General features: G+C 40.9%; 2 protein-coding genes across 6 annotated transcripts in view; one reads left to right on the top strand and one right to left on the bottom strand.

Moving 5' to 3' along the window:
- Positions 1–7,352, top strand: part of MOV10L1 (Mov10 like RNA helicase 1) — a 65,362-nt gene extending 58,010 nt beyond the window's left edge. For all 4 annotated transcript variants that reach the window (XM_072147069.1, XM_072147068.1, XM_072147070.1 and 1 more), the window contains 8 exons: positions 601–700; positions 777–941; positions 1,153–1,326; positions 1,498–1,647; positions 4,996–5,103; positions 6,051–6,191; positions 6,459–6,550; positions 6,891–7,352. In XM_072147069.1, the coding sequence (XP_072003170.1) occupies positions 601–700; positions 777–941; positions 1,153–1,326; positions 1,498–1,647; positions 4,996–5,103; positions 6,051–6,191; positions 6,459–6,550; positions 6,891–6,900 (940 nt within the window). In that variant the 3' untranslated portion in view covers positions 6,901–7,352. The remainder of the gene's footprint in view (positions 1–600; positions 701–776; positions 942–1,152; positions 1,327–1,497; positions 1,648–4,995; positions 5,104–6,050; positions 6,192–6,458; positions 6,551–6,890) is intronic.
- Positions 7,353–13,838: 6,486 nt separating this feature from the next.
- The window catches only part of LOC140126972 (transcriptional regulator QRICH1-like), a 36,159-nt gene continuing 27,651 nt past the window's right edge, over positions 13,839–22,346 (bottom strand). For both annotated transcript variants that reach the window (XM_072147066.1, XM_072147067.1), the window contains 2 exons: positions 22,147–22,237; positions 13,839–15,189 (listed from right to left, as the gene is read on the bottom strand). In XM_072147066.1, the coding sequence (XP_072003167.1) occupies positions 15,000–15,189; positions 22,147–22,237 (281 nt within the window). In that variant the 3' untranslated portion in view covers positions 13,839–14,999. The remainder of the gene's footprint in view (positions 15,190–22,146; positions 22,238–22,346) is intronic.

Raw genomic sequence — 22,346 nt, 5'->3', positions numbered from 1 at the left:
CTCATCAATAAGCTAATTTGTAAAGTGCATGTAATCTCCCAGAAAATAATCCCTTATTTGTCCGTATTGCCAAAAACATAGATTGTATAGCCAATAATAAGGGACAATGCATAATCTGCTCTGAGAGACCAGAGGGTGGGAGACCAGTCAAGTTCTTTCCCGCCCTCTCACAGCTACCTCCCAACCGGCAAACCCAGCCCTCCACATGTCCCTTGGCATTGCCCTCTGTTCATGTCACAGCACTCATCAAGTAGTGTGCGCGGTTCTGGGTATGTACTAGAGCTAGCCGGCCTTGATCGGACATGCACAGCCATGCACAGAGTTTTCCAACACAAGCACTGTGATCAGAACAGATGGCAGTGCCAAGGGATGTGTGGAGTGGGTTTACCGGCTGTGAGAGGGCAGGAGAGAGCTTGACTGCATCAATGTGAAAAACCAGGCTGAATAAGTGTTTTTGGGGACAAAGCTGCAACGTACAGAATACACAAAGGAGCCAAGAACATAGAATTGCAGTCATCTAGAAGATACTGTTAGGGGTATATAGTGTGATTCTGTGGTAACAGGTTCCTTTTAAGCGGAATACTTATTTCTTTATTGCAGAGTTGGACATTTTACTCATGTATTTGTTGATGAAGCCGGACAAGCCACAGAACCGGAGTGTCTCATACCTCTGGGTTTAGTTTCAGAAATTACCGGCCAGGTATAATTGTTATAGAAGTCTTTCAGTTCTGCTATGTGACTGATTTAGCCTTTACACATGTCTTCTACTATTGCAGATCGTTCTTGCAGGAGATCCTATGCAGCTTGGGCCAGTGATAAAGTCAAGAATTGCTTTGTCATATGGGCTTGGTGTCTCATTGCTGGAAAGGCTAATGGCCCTTCCCATTTATTTAAGGGATGAAGAAACCTATGGTGCATGTGGAAATTATAACCCTTTGTTGGTAAGAAAAACTATTTTTGATGTTGTTGATGTTTGTTCTTGTGAAAACATCAGTGTTTAAAATCTCACAATCTATACATTTTAAAGAGATATTTAGTGTTAAGTTTTAAGATGCCAGATTTCCTGTAAGGGCTTACTTACAGTTTTGTTTTGATTATCCTAATATGCTTAATGCAGTGTATAATGTGATCTTTTATTTTTATTGCTGATAGATTACAAAATTAAAGAAGAATTACAGGTCCCATGCATCTTTGCTTCATCTCCCATCAAAACTGTTCTATCATAAGGAGCTAGATGTCTGTGCAGATCCAAAAGTTGTAAATCGTCTCCAGAGATGGGACAAGCTGCCCAAGAAAGGCTTTCCTTTAATTTTCCATGGTGTCCGGGTATTCAAGTCTTCTTCTTGTTGTTTTATTTCACTGTAGTTATGTTTATTAGATGTGACATTTCAATAGCATCAGGTTTGTAGAGTTCTTTTCCCAAGTCATTCTTTGATTGTTTCCCCTGCAGGTAAGATATTGTGAACCACCTTCACACTAAAATATGTTTCTCCACAGGGAACGGAAATGCGTGAAGGAAGCAATCCATCCTGGTTCAATCCATCAGAAGCCGTGCAGGTCATGAGATACTCCTGTGTACTGGCTAAACATGTTACCACATCTGTGTCTGCCAGAGACATTGGAGTCATTACACCATATAGAAAACAGGTACTGTATGTGTTATGGTATCTTCCCAAAATAAAATACATTTTTATATGTTTTAAATATTTGAAAGACTCCCTCATTTCACTATAAAACAAAATCTAGAATAAACTTCTTGGGTATCCCTGCACCTGGCAATGCACATTAAAATATAAAACCTATTATCTGGAATAGAGAATCTTAGCCATTTTGCAACTTGGGGGGGGGGGGAGTGATTAAATGGTCATACAGTTCCCAATGTAGTATCAGCAAAAATATCAGCTTGTTCTGAAACTAATGACCGCTGACACAGCTCTACACAAAAAAAAAAAAAAAAATTTTTGAAACTTGTAGCTTTAACCCCTTTCACACTCTGCGACGGATATATCTGCCAGAATGCTACCGTGTTTCCCAGAAAGTAAGACAGTGTCATACATTCTTTTTACCCCCAAAAGTCCCACTATGTCTTACTTTCGGGGTATGTCTTATATTGGAAAAAGTTAAGGAAACTTTACATGGTGCATTTTGTGAATTGCTTACTTGGTACTGTAATGGTGATCGGATCAATTCCTCTGCGGTGCTGGGTAGAGTCCTAAAAATGTTAGCAAAAAAAAGTTGGCTCATTTCACAAAAAATTGCACATCGCACAGCTCCGTACACCAAAGTATAAAATGGTTATTAGCGGCAGAAGATGGGAACATTATTATTTTTTTTTTTTTTCTTTAGACAATACCGTATTTTTCGGACTATAAGGTGCACTAAAAATCCTTTGATTTGCGCCTTGTAAATGAACCGTACTTACAGACAACAGATGCCTTGAACTGTGCACAGGTCTGCCACCTGCTGGTCATTCATCCTTATAATCAGGTGGGCCTTATATATGAACTGAAAAGTAGAAAAAAGTAATGGGAGAAATTGTGGCGCTAGTTGTCCGGGATATTTACCAACTCTCAAAAACGAGGATGATAGTAATAATAACAATTTATTTATATACACGGTAGATGCCCACATTGTCTACATTAGGAAAGGGGTTAATATATGATTACTTGTGATTGATTGGTCCATTGTCAGGCTATCTCTATTGGTTGTATTGCCTCATTTGGCCCACCCTGCATATATAGGAATTGTGTACGCTGTCTCTATTCACTTTTGTCCTACACTTTGAGAAAGGGCTCTGCCCGAAACGCGTCAGTAAGGACTTTAAATCACTTATGTTTTATTTATTCATTTTACAGTGTATATAAATTGTTATTATTGCTATCATCTTTGTTTTTGAGAGTTGGTAAATATTCCGGACAACTAGCGCCACAATTTCTGCTATTACTTTTTTCTACTTTTCTGTGCAATTGATCCCGAGTTCCCTATTTTTGGGACCTGTGGGAAACCTATTTTGGCTAGTGGCTGCTTTCTTCAACTCTGGGATCCAAATTTTTTAGACAAGAGGAACACCATCTACCTCCAGGACCCCAATATTGGGGCATTTTGCCTGAAACAAGACATCTGACAGGTGTGCACCCCACATAGGGGTTTACTCCTCTTCTTTGCTGGAAGATATCACCCGAGGCGCCGTCCTCTGTTTTTCTGTTTTTTTCCTTTTACTTTTTGCATTATATATGAACCTAGACATTTTAGCAGGCATTTATTGATGGTGCGCCTTATACTTCGGTGCACCTTATATTCCGAAAAATACTGTTTAATTTTTGAAAATGTATTAAAACCTACCGTATATAAATTTGGTATCACTGTGATTGTACCGAACCAAAGAATAAAGTAGAGGTGTTATTTGGAGCGCAGATTGAAAGTCTTAAAAATTGAGCCCACAAGAATGTGCCTTCTTTTACAATTTTTTTCACATTTGGAATTTGTTTCCTGCTTCCCAGTACACTACAAAATAAGCCCTCACACAGCTCTGTGCACGGAAAAATTAAAAAGTAATGGATTTTTAAAGGTGGAGAGCGAGAATGAGCGAAAAAAAAAACCTGCGTCCTTAGGGGGTTAAACACAAAAACAGAAAAGTGCTAAAGTGGGATGGGGTTAAAAACAAAGAATATTCGAACACTGTATAACTTATCATTATACAAAAAGTAAAATTGGCTGAGTTCCGTTTTACAACTTTAACCCCTTAACCTCGAGTCCCTTTTTGGTTCACTCCCCACCTTCAAAAATCTTTTTTATTTTTTCCACATAGAGAGCTTTTTGAGGGCTTTTTTTCTTCGGAACAAATTGCAATTGGTATTTAATATTCCATGGCGTGTACTGACATCTTTACTTTATTCTTTTGGGTCGGTGATGGGGATACCAAATTTTATATAGGTTTTATAATATTTCATACATTTGCAAGAATTAAAACTTTTATTTTGTCATGTTGCCATCAGACGCTTCTTACTATAGGACTCGCCCCAGATTTAGGCTTCCAAAAAAGGAAAAATATATTTTACACCAATTAAAATATCCCTGTTGGTCGCACTAAAGCAATGCACACATAGCTCTGCTACAACTATCTACAACTACATCCATCCCTGTGCTGGGGTCTTTTTTTGTGATTACCAAATTTAAATGGGTTTTATGATTTTTAAAAATTAAACCATTTTGTACAAAAAAAAAAAAAAAATCTCCCCGCCCCCCCAATTCTGTTAATATCTTTTTATGTACTTTGATGTATGGAGCTGTGTAAAGTCATTTTTTGCGGGACAAGATGGTGTTTTCATTGCTCCCATTTTGGGTATATGATGCCATTCTGACATTTGGTTGCTGTTTTTCACTGTTAATGGGGTTCACCATTGGAAATTAACATTTTTATATTTTGATAGAGCAGGTGTTTTCGGACGCGGCAATACCTAACATGTTTTTTATATTACTTGTTTAATTTATTTTTATATCCGTTCCAGGGATAAGTAATTTTTTACTGTATTTTTAGACCCCCCTAGGGTACTTGAACCCTAGGGTGTCTGATCACTCCCATCATATATTGCAATTACTACTTTATTTATGGGTATTCTGCACTGCATCTGTATTGGTCTGTTGCCCCAGGCCGTTACAGATGTCGCCTAGAGACAGGCCTGGGAGTTTGATTTAAACTTCCGGCGGTCTTGGCAACCAGTCGTAGCGCCCCAATGATGTCATGGGGCACGCCAATCAAATCCAAGTTGTAATTCCCCCGGCACTTTTGATGGCGACATTTAAATGGTTAACACCCATGATCGGTGCTCAACCCGTGAGCTCTCTTCTTTCTCCCCTTCCCAGCAATAGGGTGTTCAAGAATGTCCAAATGCGGGAAGGGGTTAAAGCTATTTTGGCTTGATGCAATAGGTAATTGTTCATACCCATTTCCTCATTGCTTTCAAGAAAAATAGAAGGATTTTTTAATTTTTAAAGGTTGAGAAAATACGAACACTTTTACGAACAGTTGACTTAATGGATATCAAGGTGGGATCAGTAGAAGAATTTCAAGGTCAAGAATTCCTGGTAATCATTATTTCAATGGTAAGCTTATTTCTTTCCTTCATAATGTGCCGGCTTATGTCTTCCAAGCATCTTAGCCTTATCTTACAAATAGTGTTGAGATGGCAGATTTTTTAAAATATATTTTTGCATAGTAACCCTTCTTCTTGTTCCATCCAAATCTGGTCAACTATTTAATGCATATTAGGTGTTCAGTGGAAGTCCATTCCACAGATGTTGGAAGCAAATTAAAAATAGGATCAGGCATCTAGATTTGTTTTTCCTCAATGGAAGACCAACTGCTGCTAGAAGTTTGGGCACCTTAAAGGAAATCTTCTATAAATTCAAGCATGATAAACCAGGGACACCTACTCATACATCCAGACACAGTGACTGTTTTCTTATATTTGTTATCCGTGGCCTCCTTCTAAACCCAAATTTAAAAAAAACTTGATTTTGATCGTAGATTTCTTTAAAAGGGGTTCTCCAGCCACAAAAAGCTATCCCCTATCCACAGGATAGAGGCTAACTTGCTGATCGGTGGAGGTCTGTGATTGGAGCCTGTGATTGGATCACAAGAACGGGTGTCTAGTGTACCCCCTTCGTCAATGCCAAAGAGATGAATAGATCTTGAACTACGAAGTGGGTACAATGGACCCCTGTTCTCGTGATCCTTGGTGGTCCCATTACTGGACAGGGATAACTTGTATGTGGATGGAGAACCCCCTTAAAGTGACACTTTAGGAAAGGGACTTTTTTTTCTCTTTTTTGCTTGTATGCTATGTGCATTTCCTTGTAGAGAAGTCTTCTGTCTCCTTTCATCTGCCACCATCACGGCTGTTGGGCTTCCACACAATTAGAGAGTTACCGGCAGATTTGCCATACAGAATTCTTTTGTGCTTACAATTGCCTTTATAATCCTCCCTAATCCAACAGTGGCATTTTAATTATTACATATTATAGTCTCATGTGTAGTTTCACCTTTACAGGTGCGATCCTGCGAAGACTCCATTTATAATGATTCTAGAAGCTTGCTTGGATTTCTCTGCAATCCAAAACGATTCAATGTTGCTACAACTAGAGCAAAGGCCCTGCTGATTGTACTTGGAAACCCCCACATTCTCATGAAGGTACAACCTTTTTTTTGGTCTAACCCTTTCCTCATAGCTCACAATATCTCCAGCGACTAATTTAGGGATTAAGTATTAAGGACAGGAAGGATGACTCTACCTCTTCTCTCTCTGAAACGCACAATCACGAAAGGCAACAGGCCAAAATATGCAGCAAACTGCCCAGCTAGCTGCATTTATTACTCTGCATCTTCTTTTGAGTAAGACTTCTGTGCTCATGTTTCTGTATATTTACAATACTGTTTTTTTTATTTCCTCCCCGACCAGGATCCATGTGCCTGTGCACTGCTTGAATACAGCATTATAAATGGAGCATACACTGGGTGTAATCTACCCCTTGCTCTGGAGTCTCTACAGCAGTAAGTTTTTGTATTGTACCTTAAAGAAACACCTCTTTCTATCCACTGTGCTTCTTACCGTGTGTGTGTGTGTGTGTGTGTGTGTGTCTCAATCAATCAATCAGAGTTTAAGAGATAATTGCAGCTTTCTCTACCACTGTTACTCATCATAAGGGCAGCTACAGTCTGTATCCTGCTGGGAGGATATTGTGATAATCCTCCACGTAATCTACCATATTGGCTACTGAAGACTGAACTTTTATTACCTTCTCCTACATTTGACTATTTAAAACACAAACATGTACAATATATTGAAGTATTATCTAAGGATAACTGCTGAGATTGTTTGTTGTATTTCTAGGTGTGATTGATCGTTGGGAACATGGCTCCTCCGCAGATTTGACTGGATAGATCTGTCTCCGTCCACCAGAAGATGTTCTACGTGTGTGGTTTAGACTTTGCACTGGAAATATAGGGTTAAGGAATAAGGCACTGTGATGTAACACTGATATACTTTTTCAATGTTCTTGAGTGAATCTTTTTCGGGGCAGTATATTTTTCCTGTCCAGAGATCTCCCTTCTACAGTATTCAGTGCAGTAATCATTGTTCTACAATTCATGGCTGGCTTAGTTCACAAAGCTTTTTTTTTTGTTTGTTTTTTTTTGTAAACCACCATCCGTAGTAAACTGAGGATGCAAAGGTAAATACCATTGCCTAAAGCCTTCCGTCTAGTCCATTCCTCATTATTGGATTAGACACTACTGCCGCCTTGTTGTTCACAATTGTTTAAGTGGCATGTTAATAAAAGCATATCAAAATGGAGCTACTTTTGTTAATTTATCATTGAGCTTATTTGGGTGCACAAGTGCAAAAGTATAGTATATGTAATTTGAAATAATAACCGAAAGCAACAAAGCAATTCAGTCCCTTTACAGCGAGCAGCTAAATTCGCCTCTGTAACTACTAGGATGACAAGGAGATCCATCACTGCATAGGGAAGTTTTTATTCCCTTATTTTAGCAATCTTTTCATAAATGTTTGGGCTGTGGCTACACAGAGTTCTTTTTTATAGTTCCTCTAATTTTATTTTATATATTTGACCACTCAGGTCCACAAGATTGCATTGATTTTAACTATTAAACTGCACCCCAATAGATCATGCTACACTGTGTAGCCTTAGTCTGATGCGTTTACCTTTTCACTGGGATTATACCATATGATGTTCTAACAAGTCCTGCACATCTTTACAACCAGTTACTTTATTTATAAGATTTCAATGAATTTACTTTCTCATTTTAAACACAATGGTTGAGGATTTAATTTTCTCCAATTTCTGCAGTCCATGTGATCCGTGTAGGTCACAGTTACAATTCAGGATGTTATGCTTTATCATATGGATTGGGTATAACACTGACTCTTGGACCAACCACTTTTTTTTTTCAGTGATATTGTAGGAACAATAAAGGTGCAGGCCCTATAATGAGCATCTTGGAACATCATGTGTGAATTAGCTATCCTATTTTCATTGAATTTCTGATCCCAAAACATTCTAATACTCTGGTACAAAACATCTGACCTTTGCTGGTGCAAACAGGCTGTGAATAGCTTATGGGTAAATGGGTTCTTGGGGTGTGATACCCACTTTCTGTTCCCATTTAGAGCGATAGCTAGTGTTGTTACAAGAAACTTGGTGTATAGGAGCAAGTAAACCGGTTCTTAAGAGGGGTAAAGGTTGGTACAGATCTAGAAGCTCTGTGCTGTCCATGGATTTGGGTCGAATGAGGACCCTTAAGGGCTGGGAGGTGTCCCATGACATGGGCTTTTTGCTTTAGGTGGCAAGGTCCTTAAAGGGATCCTGTCACCACATTTGCACATATACAGCCATTGACAGGTTACCATAGGGCTCTAATAACTGGCTGATCCCCTTCTTTTAGCTAAAAAATTGTTTCACTTACATACACATAAATAATCTTTTATCTTATATTAACTGGCATCAAAGAGAGCGTGTCCTGCTCAGAACTCAAAACCTCCCATCTAATCCTCCCCATGCCTTGTGCCTCCTTACTGGTCACAGTTCATGTCATGTGACCAGAGTGACATCTCAGGTCCTTCCGCCTCTTAATAATAGCAAATTGTACCCATGTATGTATCTGACCACATGAAGTCCCAGCAGCCTCCATGGACTTCTACTCCTCCTCCATGGAGGCTGCTGTAATTTCAGGTCATCGCATACATGGTGTACGGTCGGCTATTCCTAGCAGGCTAAAGGACCTGCGATTATGTCACTGGTCACATGTCATGAATGTAACACAAGGCACTGTGTAAAAAGATTGACAATATTTCCCATCTGTACACAGCTTAACAAGTCTGTAGTTAAATATTATAGGACATACAAGGAAGCAGAGCAGGGATTTGAAGAGACACAGAGCTGTCAGTCAGAATAATGGGGCGTGGCACACTGGTATCTGTGACTCTGATCCACTGTTTTTCTGATATGCAAATTTGCTTCTCTGGCTGCCTAAGGTAAAGTGCCCCCCCCCCCCCCCGGTCAGCTAATTTTAGGTGATGTGGGGAGGACTTGTAACCCTTTGGGTGCGGTCACAAGTTGCATTTACAGTATGCGTTTAATTAGGCAAATCACTCTTCAGCTATTCCAATGCGTTTTTAAACAGCTGTTAACACTGAAATATGAATTTCGAGACCCCATTGAGTTCCTTGTATGGATGGGGTTTTGCACACTGCACCCACCAAGTGTTTCATAACAATGGCATACAGGAGGCAGCCCCTGTCAGGTAATATGTTGTATGCAGGGGAGCTGTGCAAGGGTTGCCATTGATTCAAACGTGTGCAGTAGGGTTTGTATACAGAGCAGCTGTTTTACTAATACATTTTGGCCAATACCCAGTTGACATCATGAAGCCCCAATGCACATGCAACAATGTGTTGGAGGAGATAACTAATATTTAGCTGCAAAGTTCACAACAACCTGGACAAATCCCAGGAAACTAGTACTGTATATACTGGCGTATAAGACTACTTTTTAACCCCTTAAAATAATGGCTACAGTGGGGGGTCGTCTTATACGCCGGATATACAGGGGCCGCACTGTGTGAGGTGTTTTTTTTTTTTCCTCGTCAGCGCGCAGAGAGCCGCTTCCTGGGTCCGCCTCTCAGTCATTAGAAGAGGCTTAGTACGCGATGACAGGCTTTCTGCAACAAATATTTTAGAGGGTAGCAGAAAGGGCAAGTGTTTAAGTGCACTATAGTTACAGATTACCTCTTTAAAGCGGTAATCCCATCTAGGCATTCATATTAATCTGAAAGATACTTTTTTTTTTTTTTCAATTGGATGTTAACAAAAATTTACCTGTGTGACTATACTTTCCTGAAAATGCAGCCATGTTGTCCCTTAGAAACAAGATAGCAGTCATTGGATACGACCATATTGATTTTTTTTTTAACAACCTTTCCAGCAGCATTGGTCATATAAAAGGACAACAATCTAATTTCTAAGGGAGAATATGACTACATTTATGGGAAATTATGGTCAAACAGTTACATTTCAAACAATGAAATAAGTTTCTCTGGTCTGATGAGACAGACTAAACTTTTTTGGTGTTACTTCTAAGCAGTATGTGTAGAGAAAACCAGGCCCCATGCATCAGCTGCCAATTACAATCCCAACAGTGAAACATGGCGGGGTGTTGTTTTAGCTGCAGGAACAGGATGACTGGTTGCAATTGACGGAAAGATGAATGGGACAAGCACAGAGATATCCTGGATGAAAACCTCTTCCGGAGTGCTCTGGACCTCAGACTGGGTGAAAGGGTTCACCTTCCTACAAGACAATGACCCTATTCACACAGCTAAAATAATAAAGCAATAGATTCATAACAACTCTGACTATTCTTGACTGGCCCTGACCTAAACCCAACTGAGCATCTCTGGAGAGACTTGGAAATGGCTTCCAACAACTTTCACCATCCAACCTGAGGGAACTGGAGAGGATCCCCAAATCCAGGTGTGAAAAACTTGTTGCATCATTCCCAAAAAGACTCATGTCTCTACAAGCTCCAAAGCTGCTTCTACTGAGCAAAGGGTCTGAATCTTCTCACCAAAGAAAGAAAAAAAACATTTATCTTACCAAGTTGCTGCTATGAAACAGAGTGAGAAATTGAGTGAATACTTTCCATACTAACTATATTTTCTTTATACTAAAAAAAACCCTACAGTAACTTTTTAAGATTTAATTTTTCCCCTTAATTTTTTTAAAGAAAATTTAAATTATTTCCAACTCATGGATAAAAAAAAAAAAGGTATTATAAATTAAATGTGAAATCAGCCATTTTTGAGCCTTTAAAAAAAAATGATTGCAGATTACGGACTTTACTAATCTATTCAGGGGATTTTTTTTTATTACTTTATATTATTAATATTTTCTGAAGTGTATAATCATGGCTCTTAAGTTGGCTGAAATGCCGTTTTGAATCATACAGAATACAGATAAAAATCTGTCATTAACTCCTTAACGGATTAAGACGCATGTACGTCAGGAAATGCGCTCAGGTACTTGCCCAGAGGGTCATAACTGCTTTCATGGGGTCCTATGAAGGTCCTCGGGACTGCCAGCAGTATCTGCCTGTTAAATTGTGCTTTCAGCACGATCTAACACAGTGCCTGTCAGCCTATGAAGAGTGCATAGGCTAAATTAATATACTGCAATACATTAGTGCAGTATATTACATTGAACAAGTGATCAAATGATCACTAGTTCATGACCCACCCTGGGACAAAGCAAAACAATGAAAAAAAAAATTCTAAAAGATCCCCTTATCACATAAAAATCTAATTCTACTTTATTTTTATTTTTTTTAAAGTGTAAATCACCATAAACACTACATATTAGGTATCACCACATCTGTAACAACCCATACAATAAAATGTTTACTAAACCATATGGTGAACGCAGAGAAAAAAAAAGTTAGTGCCGCAAAAATTGCGATATTTTTACATCCAACCTAAAAAAATAAAAAAATAAAATGCAATCAAAAAGTAACATGTACACCAACATGATAAATAATAAAAAGTACAGCTTTTCCGGCAAAAAAATAAGCCCTAATGAATCTCCGTATTAAAAAAAAAAAAAAAAATGTATGCCTTGTAGAACATGGTGAAGCAAAAACAAGCACCTGTAGAATAAAGATAACATATAATATAAAGTAGGAAGGGGGGGTACAGAAGCCAGTGTTTAAAGGAGGAGGTTTTCTCAATATGATTTAAAAAAAAATCTTCCATCAAGATCAAAACACTGACCACTGACGGTGTTAATATTCTTATATTTGTTAGAAATTGCTTCCTTCTAAAGAAACATTAAATTATGTTAATGAGCCTAAAGTGCTCTGTGGGCATTACCAGAGCCCATTACTGCTAGAGATTCACTTGTTACAATGAGCAAAACCGCTCTCACCCAATCTCCTCCCATCCTTTCAGGCTCATAAGCATAATTATAAAAGTTGAATTTTAGAAGGAAGGTGGCCATAGATAAATAAGATTGCCACAGTCATAGTGCCTGGATCTATGAGTAAGTGGCCTTTGTTTTGACATTTTGTAATGTAACATTAGGAAATGAAGCATGATAAACAATCTATGCCAATTTTTAGGTTGCAAGTTGCATTTTTCGATATGCACCTGAAAGAAAGAAAAAAGAAAAAAAGGTTGCGTACTAGTAGGTCTAAAGCCATAGAAGCGCAAAGCCAATTCCGTGCCATCGCTGGAAAAAGGATAGGGGGTGCTCCATCTTTTGCCATATATATACGAAAGCCCTTCAGCAGATTGTATGCTACGCCTGGGTCTTGGCCTGGGTCTAGCGGTCGTTCGTGTGAAAGCAGACTGAAATTGCATTTAGAAAAGCAATGCAAATGTGCGGGGAGTGCGTGTTGCCGGTCGCATGCATTCAATTGAAATGCATAAGCAATCTGGTTAATACTTGCCACTAGATGTTTACATTGCATTTCTAAAAGCATGTAACTGGGTATCAGGGTTATCTAAGCAGGTAGAAATTGGATATAATATCTCCACACTAGCAAGTGAAGGAATTTGCCACGAACTGGAACCCCCTTTGTAAGGAGAATGTGTGCAGCTTGTGGAAGCAGACCGGTATGATGGCCACAATGCCGGACTGCACTTCGACCAGGAGACCTTGCATCAATTTTTCTGTGTAATGCAAGGACTCCCGCCCTTTCCAATGACTTCAGAAGTCCGGAGAAGTACAGTTTGCTGTCTAGTTTAAAGCTTTAAAGTAAACCTACTCTTTATTATCAAGGGAGCAAACCAATTCACCACCCTATTACTACCACTGAGATTATTTGCAATATTGGCCACGCAAACAACAAGAGTAGAAAAAGAATTCACAAGCCCCAAAAAGGAAAAAAATAAACTTGTTCTAAAATTTGTGTCTTGGTCAGTTGGCGCATCCACAGGGCAGTGTGTATGTGAGCACATACAATAGGGACATATGCTAGCTTATAAAACAATGGCTAGTGCACGTCTCAAAACTGTGCCATGGTGATTTTCCTGACCTCTAGGACACGTGCCAGCCAACACCGCTGATGGGGCTCTGCTATTTGAATCCAACACACAATCAGACACATATGCACTACACATATGCACTACACATATGCAATCAATGCTACATTCAAATGACTTAACTTCGTACCCCTGTTCTTTAGGGTTAGAGACCCTAATTCCCTATTCCTGCACCCAAAATCTCTACCAACGAGCTGCTATGGCTGCCCGATGTAGGTTTAATAGTTTATGAAGTTTATTACTCCAATTCAATTGAACGTCACCTGAGCTGCTACAGAGCCGTCTGGTTCCAGCTCTATATTTACACCGCTGTTCCGGGAGACATGGTAACAGACTGCTAGGGGTGGTACCCTCACTGATCTGGAGTCAATATCTAAAACTTGGCAGCCCATTATAACAAATGTGACCAGTACTTTAAAAACAAAAACATTAATGGAGAGAAATAATCTTCTATACAAGATTGTGACATGTTTTGAGGATCCTCTTAAGTACAAGACATGCATTACATTTTCGCAGGATTCCACAAATGTACAATGGTTTACAAGAATTTTCATTTAAACTACCGCCTCTCCCATACAGAGCATGTCCGCCCATATGCCCCATCTGTATATTCCTTCCTTCTACATGGATGTGCCCTTGCACCAGTACAACACCAAGGCCTGCTGCGAGGAATCCTAAACAGTGTTATGGAAACACATTAAGTAGGTGTCTACAGCCAACAAAATACATTCAATTGCAATTTTTATTTCAAATCAAAATTAGTGCTCAATCTGTATTAAATAACAAAGATACCAGAAATCTAGCATACATCAGATATAACAAACTCATTTACCTATTAGTGATTTCCATGTTTAATCTTCTGTGAAAATATACAAATCTCCCTGTAAAAGTGAACTTACTAAAAACACAAGTAATCAAAATTTACATTACAGTCACCACTTAAAGAAATCCAAGTGCCTGGATTGTGTTAAGGCACGGCATGACTGGATTTTTGAGGTAAGGTTGTATAGTTATTTTTATTCTCAGCATGATGTGCAATCCTTCTGTGCAAACACAAAATGTAGGTGTTAACCAATAAAGTGTCAAATCTGTTGTGACATTTTACTTAGGCACAAATTACACCCACTACGTCAAACACAAAGGCTGGAAATAACGCAACAGCATTGAAGCTTTCCGTGAACCCAGCTTACATTTGCTTCCGTAACAGTGAAGAACAAATAGAAAGCAACATGGTTTCATCCTCTCAGCACGTGGAGACATCTTTATGTCTGTATGCTGTATACAAAGACCTGAGGATTGCCTTGGAAATTCTGCTCCTCTGCAAATAGGCCCAGTCATGGAAGCCTTCTCCTTTCATAAAGGAAAAAAACAGTACGATCCCATAATTTCAGCATGTTTCATTCAGAACATGATGATGGACGCATTGCACTAAACTGATTCATAAATTATACATATGCTAAGCGCTTGTTACAATGATTTCGTACAAAGTCGTTCATATGGTACAGATTTTCGACTTGTAAGACCTAAGGTAAGAATTCATCTTAGATGCATTTGAAACAACAAAAAGAAAAATCTGAAAATTTACATAGAAAAATTATAAGCAAGTTTGGAGTGGAAATTTACTCCATACAAGTGACTATCAGCACTGCATATACAGTGTTAAGTGCGCAACGTAGTGTCAGCATAAATTATATGTCAAAGAAAAAGGGCAGAATGTGCTTTCTGTACATTGCAAACATATCACAGACTGTGGTGAGTAAATGCCTTGTACAGCCAAAGCAATTACCTTTCCTGTGGAATAAAGTACACTACAGTAAAGAGTCTACACAGTATCTTCATGCTTTACAAATAGTTGTATATACAGATATATAATACAAGCAAGTGATTAGTATGCAGAAATGCGGGATGAAGCATGTGCTTCCTGGACCTCTTTAACAAGTAAAATACGAGTCAGCATTTGCTCCATGACCTCCTCATTTACAGGCTGCCCAGAGTACCAGATGGGGCTATTAGGTGCAACTACTGGTTCAGGGACCAAATAGAAGGCATCAGTGGGTCCTCGTGCTCCCTGAGGGCTGAAAAGCAACAAAATAAATAAATGTCATTTCACACGCCAATTAAATAAGTCTCAAAAATATTTTATTCATAGTATGAAAAAATAAACATTGCATCTAAATTGTGCTGTAAGAACAAGCACATCATGGCTATAAATGGAGGTGTATTAGGAGTGCCTGAGAGCTGAACTGTTCTACTTGTCCATAGCAACCAAACAGCTGTGAGATGATGAAAGCTGAGCTCTGATTGGTTGCCATGGGCAACCAGAACAGTTTTGCTTTCAGGCACATCTGAAATCTCCCCTCCTGGAGTTTATCCTCCACTATTCAGGGAAGGTTCTCTCCAAGATTTAGGAATACTGCTTATGGATTTATGGCCAGCAAAGTAATATTCAGTGTTAGACCCAAATGCCCTACATTATTGCCAAGTCATACGGCAGATCCATTATATATTTTAAGCCAACTTAATTAACCCCTTAAAGACCAATCCCTTTTTGCATTTTCATTTTTCACTCCCCACCTTCAAAAATCTATAACTTTTATTTTTCCATGTAATGAGCTGTGTGATGGCTTGTTTTCTGCATAACAAATTTCACTTCATAGTGATGGTATTTAATATTCCATGTCATGTGCTGGGAAGCAGGAGATAAATTCCAAATGCAGTGAATATGGTGAAAAAATGCATTTTTGACGTTTTCTTGTGGTCTTGGATTTTACAGCTTTCACTACTTTATTCTTTAGGTTGGTGCAATCACAGGGTTACAAAATTTATATAGCTTTTATAATGTTGTTATACATTTACAAAAATTAAAAACCTCCTTTACAAAAAAAATTCTTAATTTTGCCAATATTCTGGCGCTAATAACTTTTTCATACTTCAGTGTACGGACCTGTGTGGTGTAATTTTTTGTGACTTTTGACAACTGTTTTAGGACTGTACGGCCTTTTGAGGACCCGAGTAAAAGAGTAAAAAGAAACAGCATCAGATCTTTGTATGACCCGAAGCTGTCATAGCCAAGGTGGGGGTGTCCAAGTTTGTATTAAAAAAACTTCAATTCTCTTTTTTTTCTGGAGTTCACCATATACACTAAGTAATATGTTAGAATAATTCAATGGGTCAGTACAATTAACGGGAAAACTAATTTCTATATTTTCGCTTGCGTTTAACGAATTTTGTACAACAAAAATTAACGTGGGGGAAAAGTCTAATTTTTGCGTCATCATTTTCCAAGTAGCATTGCTGGATGACAGCTTTTGTATTGATATGTTTTTTGATCTCTTTTTATTGTATTTGAAGTGTGACAAAATAGGTAAAAAGCTGAATTGTTGGTGGTTTTTTAAAATTGTGAATTAGACTCACCGGTAATTCGGTTTCCATCTAGTCCTCCATGACGGCCCACTAGGAGGATGACCCTTGACCTCTGTAGGGACAGGAAGCAGAGAGGTTAAAAGCCTCCCCCCCACATCCTCCCGCCAGTGTCTACCAAATAACTACACCGGTGGAAGATACAACATATTTTTATTCTGTCTTGTTTGAATCACATACAGAATTTTCAATAAAATGAAAGAAACATGGGAGGGAAAAATATATAGGCCGTCATGGAGGACTAGATGGAAACCGAATTACCGGTGAGTCTAATTCACAATTTCCATAACGTCCCCCATGACGGCCCACTAGGAGATCTACAAAATTAGTAGAGTTAGGGTGGGACCACAGCCTGGAGAACCTTCTGACCGAAGGCTAGATCCTGTGAGTTGGGTAAGTCCAGCCGATAGTGTTTTGCAAAGGTGGACGAAGAAACCCAGGTGGCAGCTCTGCAGATTTGTTCAAGAGAAGCGCCCCTCTTCTCTGCCCAGGAGGCGGATATGGCTCTGGTGGAATGGGCTTTAAGGTTAGGAGGAACTTCTTTCCCCTGTTCTGTGTAACAAGAGGTTATGGCAGTCTTTAACCATCTGGCGATCGTGGTTTTGGATGCCTTTACCCCTTTGTTCTTCCCCTGAAACTGAACAAAGAGATTGTGATCTTTGCGCCAGGGTTTTGTAGCTTTTAAGTACTCTAAGACCGAGCGCCTTACATCCAGGGAATGCCACTCCAGTTCCTTGCTTGAAGAAGGATTCCCGTAGAATGATGGAAGAATTATTTCTTGATTCTTGTGAAACCTGGACGCCACTTTGGGAACAAAGCTTGGATCCAGAGTCAGAGTTATCCTGTCAGGGAGAATACACATATAGGGTTCTCTAATAGAAATGGCTTGGAGTTCCCCCAGCCTTCTAGCTGAAGTCACAGCTACCAATAAGGAAGTCTTTAAAGTTAAGTTTTTTATACTAGCGTCCTTTAAAGGCTCAAAGGGAGGTCTGGAGAGAGCATCCAGAACCAGGGAGAGATCCCAGGAGGGAACCCGCTTCAGAATCTGAGGCCTAATTCTATTTGCAGCAGCAATAAATCTTTTGACCCACCTGTGGTCCGCCAGGGGATGGTCGAAGAATGCGCTCAGAGCCGAAATTTGGACTTTCAGAGTGCTAGTAGAAAGACCAATTTCTAGTCCTTTTTGCAGGAAGTCTAGTACCTGTAAAATATTTGGGTTAGACTGAGAGGGGGGATTAGCCCCACAAAAGGTCACAAACTTTTTCCATATCTTATGATATATGGCGAAAGTAACCTTTTTCCTACTTGCCTTCAACGTAGTTATTACAGCCCAAGAGAGACCTTGGGACCTTAGGAACTCGAACTCAGGATCCAAGCCGCCAGACGGAGTCTTCCTGGATCGGGATGGAAAATCGGACCTTGGTATAGAAGGTCCTTCTGAATCGGTAGGATAAAAGGTTGCTGGACAGATAGGGACCTCAACAGTGGGTACCAGCTTCTTTTTGGCCAGTTTGGGCAGATCAGGATCACCCTTGACCGGTCGAGCAAGATTTTTCTGAGTACTCTCGCAATTAGGGGAATTGGGGGAAAGGCATACATGAGACTTCCGCTCCAACGATGGCTGAACGCGTCCAGGTGGTCTCTGGACTCGCCGGCCTCCAGAGAGAAGTATTGTTGGCATTTTGAATTCTCCCTCGTGGCGAATAGGTCTATTTGGGGCATGCCCCAGGCGCTGGTTAGATGTAGGAAGATCTCCTGCTTGAGACACCATTCGTTCGGTAGGATTTCTCTCCTGCTGAGATAATCCGCTTCTCTGTTTAGGGATCCCTTCAAATGAGTGGCAGAGATGGAAAGGATGTTTTCTTCTGCCCACTGGAAGATGGTACGAGCCAGACTCGATAATACTGGGGATCTTGTACCCCCTTGCCTCCTTAAATAGGACACTGTCGAGACGTTGTCCGAGAGAATGTGGATATGATGATCCCTCAGATAGGCTGTGTTCGATCTTAGCGCTTCCCAGACCGCTCTTAACTCCCTGTAGTTTGAGCTGTTTTTTGCTTGGGCTAGAGTCCAGGACCCTTGCTCGTAGTGGGAAGGAAGGATTGCTCCCCAGCCTGAGCTGCTTGCGTCCGTCACTATGGTGATGTTTGGGAGGTGGTGCCAACGTACCCCTTTCTCTAGGTTCTTTAATTCCATCCACCACAGCAGGTCCCTCTTTACAAAGGAAGGAATCCGGATCTTCTTGTCTAGACCTGAAGACTTCCTGTTCCAGAAAGTTAGGATCCAATTCTGAAGGATCCGAGTATGGCTCTGACTCCAGGCGACCGCAGGTAGGCATGCTGTGAGGAGCCCCAGGATCTTCATCGCCTGTCTGACTGGTACAGAGTCCTTCCGTCTGAATAAACGAATCTGATGCTTTATGTTGGATATTTTCTCCTGAGGAAGAAAAGACATTTGGTGAGTTGAGTCTAGAATGATCCCTAGAAAGGTCTTTCGAGTGGAGGGTACTAAACTTGATTTTTTCAGGTTGATTAACCACCCCAACTCTGTTAAAATTCTTAGGGAAGACTCTCTTGCCAAAATTAGTTTTTGTTTGTCTTTCCCAATAATTAGCAAGTCGTCTAGGTAAGGGATGATTGATATGTCTTGTAGTCTTAAAAAGGCTACCACCTCCACCATGACCTTGGTAAAGACCCTTGGAGCCGATGAGATACCGAATGGAAGTGCACGGAATTGAAAGTGTAAGACAGAGCCCTCGGGAGAGAGAACCGAGAATCTTAGGAATCTCTGAGATGAGGGGTGAATAGGTACATGATAATATGCATCTTTTAGATCTAAAGTGCACATATAGGAGTCTGTGTGAATAAGTTGGGTAGCTGTTCTTACCGACTCCATGCGAAATCTTCTGTAAACGATGAAGCGGTTTAGCTCTTTCAAGTTGATAATCAGGCGATTTGATCCATCTGGTTTTTTGACAAGGAACAACGGGGAGTAGAATCCCAATTTTTCTTGTTCTTGAGGGACCGGCACCACCACTCCCATGTGGATTAGATGAAATACTTCCTGCCAAATGAAGGAATGTGTAGAGTGAGAGAGAGATGGTAAGGGAGCGACAAACCTTGGAGAAGGGGGGGGTGATGAGAATTCTATCCTGTAGCCCGATTCCAAGATAGACAGTACCCAGGGATTCGAGGTGACCTTTGTCCACTGGGATAGGAATCCCAGGAGACGCCCCCCCACTCTGGCGTCATTGTTTCTTGTTTCCTGGACCCTCTGGGAGGTTAGAGAAAAGGAAACCCCTTCCCCTTCCTCCTTTGGGATAACTCCACCGTCCTTGCTTACCTTTGCCACGGTAAGTCTCTCCGGTGTTCCTAAAAGGACGAAAGGAAGATTTCTTGGGTATTGTTTTGGACTCTGGAAATCCCCTTTTTCTGTCAGACGCCTTTTCAAGTATAGCGTCCAATTCGGGTCCGAACACAAAGTCCCCGGAGAAAGGAATGCTGCACAATTTGGATTTAGAGCGGATGTCCCCGCTCCACTGTTTCAGCCATAAGGCCCTCCTGGTGGCATTGGTAAGAGCTCCTTCTTTTGCAGCAAACCTTATTCCTTCGGCAGATGCGTCAGCAAGGAAGGCAGTAGCTGATCTTAACAATGGTATGCTTTCCAGTAAGTCTTCTCTGGGAGTACCCTCCCGGATATGGGACTCTAATTTCCCCAGCCAGAAATATAGTGTTCTTGCCACCGAGGTGGCTCCTAAGTTCGATTTTAGGCTTAGCATGGAAGTTTCCCATGCTTTCTTTAAAAGAGCTTCAGATTTCCTGTCCATCGGGTCTCTTAACTGAGCCGAATCTTCAAAGGGCAGGTCCATCTTCCTAGAAACCTTGGAAACCTGTACATCAACTTTGGGGAACGAGTCCCAATCCTTTGACTCTTCAGGGTCGAAGACTAAGCGTTTCCTGAAATTCTTAGAGACCGCGATTTTCCTCTCAGGGTCTCTCCATTCCTGACTAATTAGTCCCCTAAGGGTATCATTGAGGGGAAAAACACGCTGTTTCCTGGCTTTGAGTCCCCCAAATAGTTCATCTTCACGAGAAAGAGGGGTTTCCTCGTCCTCGAGGTTCAATGTATCTCGCATAGCTTTCAGAAGATCGTCCAGATCCTCATTCTGGAATAAGTAGCGGGAGCATGTTGCCTGCTCACGATCCTGATGATCCTGGTCTCCCGTCAGAGAGCAGGAAGGAGAGTCTGAAATGCACCCCTCTTCTTCCTCTGAGGAGGAGGCCGATACTATCCGAGCTTTCTTACGTGGGGGGGCTCCCTGCGTAGCCGCCGCCACTGAAGAAACCACTTTCTCGTCTATAAAGGACTTAAGTTCGTCCATAAAAGACGTTTTCTCCTCCCGCATAAATTCTTCGATGCAGGGTTTGCAGATCGGTTTCTTATAGCCTTCTAGTAGGGTACAGAAGCACATACTGCATTTTTTAACAGGAATCCTGCTTTTTTCAGGTTTTTCTCTACTCTTTTCAGACTTTCCAGATTTCTCTTCCTTGCCTTTCCCCTTAGAAACTTGCTCCTAGGGAAGGAAGGCAAGGAGACAATGACTTGGAGCTCACAACAAAAAACAATTGTATATGTTGCCATACAGCACCACTCACGTGCACCGGGGGGTGGAGTAGGCCCAAGTCTGCCTCATCAGCCATTATGATGTCTGGGACGGCCAGCCAAGAAAGAAACAAGTCATAGACCTCAGACCAACTGACTACCCGCTTTTGAGGATTTAAATACCTTCATGGGGAGCCCATCCCCCTGCCGGTGGCCTCCACAGCGTCCCGCGCCTGGTCCGCGGTCACTTCCGGTCGCGACCGGAAGTCGTCATCGAACAGGGGGAATCATGGGAAACGTAGTTCCCTGCGTCCGCGCGAGAGTCTGGTGGACCAGCCCGCCGGAGAGGACGCCAGCCGGACGATGTTTTCGTCCAGGGAGAGCCCGCAGCCGCCGGGCTAACCGAGGATCTGTCCGGAGGGGAACTTGGACCGCAGTCGGCGTAACCCCAGGTAAGGTTGGTAAGTATGGAGATCCTTCTCCGTTTTTTTTTTTTTTTTTTAAAACGTCCCCCCCCCTCTAGGAGGAGAGAGACCCTCTCTTGACCTGACCCTTGTAGGGACAGGAAGACACTGGCGGGAGGATGTGGGGGGGAGGCTTTTAACCTCTCTGCTTCCTGTCCCTACAGAGGTCAAGGGTCATCCTCCTAGTGGGCCGTCATGGGGGACGTTATGGAAATTATTTTTTGCGGCGTTCATCATGCGGATATAATAATGATTTTGTTTTATTGTAGGGGTCATTACAAATGTGGTGCTACTACATATGTGGGGAATTCTCCACCTGCAGGGCTCAAGCACACTCTACTAGAGGAATGGTTGGGAGGAAGGAGGGGAAAATTTCTGTAAAAATAATATAGCTTCCATCTTATTCATTAAGGCAACAGAAAATACTTATGATGAAAGCTGCTTAAAAAGCAATTAACACATTTTGTTCAATTTTAGATAAAATATTTGTGTATATGTATCACCTGCTTATTGCCTTAAAAGTTGATATAAAAGCTGTGTACATACCATTTGAAGCGATAGAAGTCATACAATTTTATGGGACACTGTAGTGGGTTATCTGGATTTTCAAGTTGCTCTACGTAAGTCTCTTCTGCAACTGTAAAGAGGAGCTTGACATTAATAACCAAACAAATACCAAGTCTATATACAGAAACCCATGTTTTCATGCAAGTATATGTGTGCAGTTCAGCCCTTATTAAGACACA

This window comes from Engystomops pustulosus, chromosome 4 (genome assembly GCF_040894005.1).
Source record: "Engystomops pustulosus chromosome 4, aEngPut4.maternal, whole genome shotgun sequence".
Lineage (NCBI taxonomy): Eukaryota > Metazoa > Chordata > Amphibia > Anura > Leptodactylidae > Engystomops > Engystomops pustulosus.
This window is presented reverse-complemented; position numbering and strand designations above follow the sequence as displayed.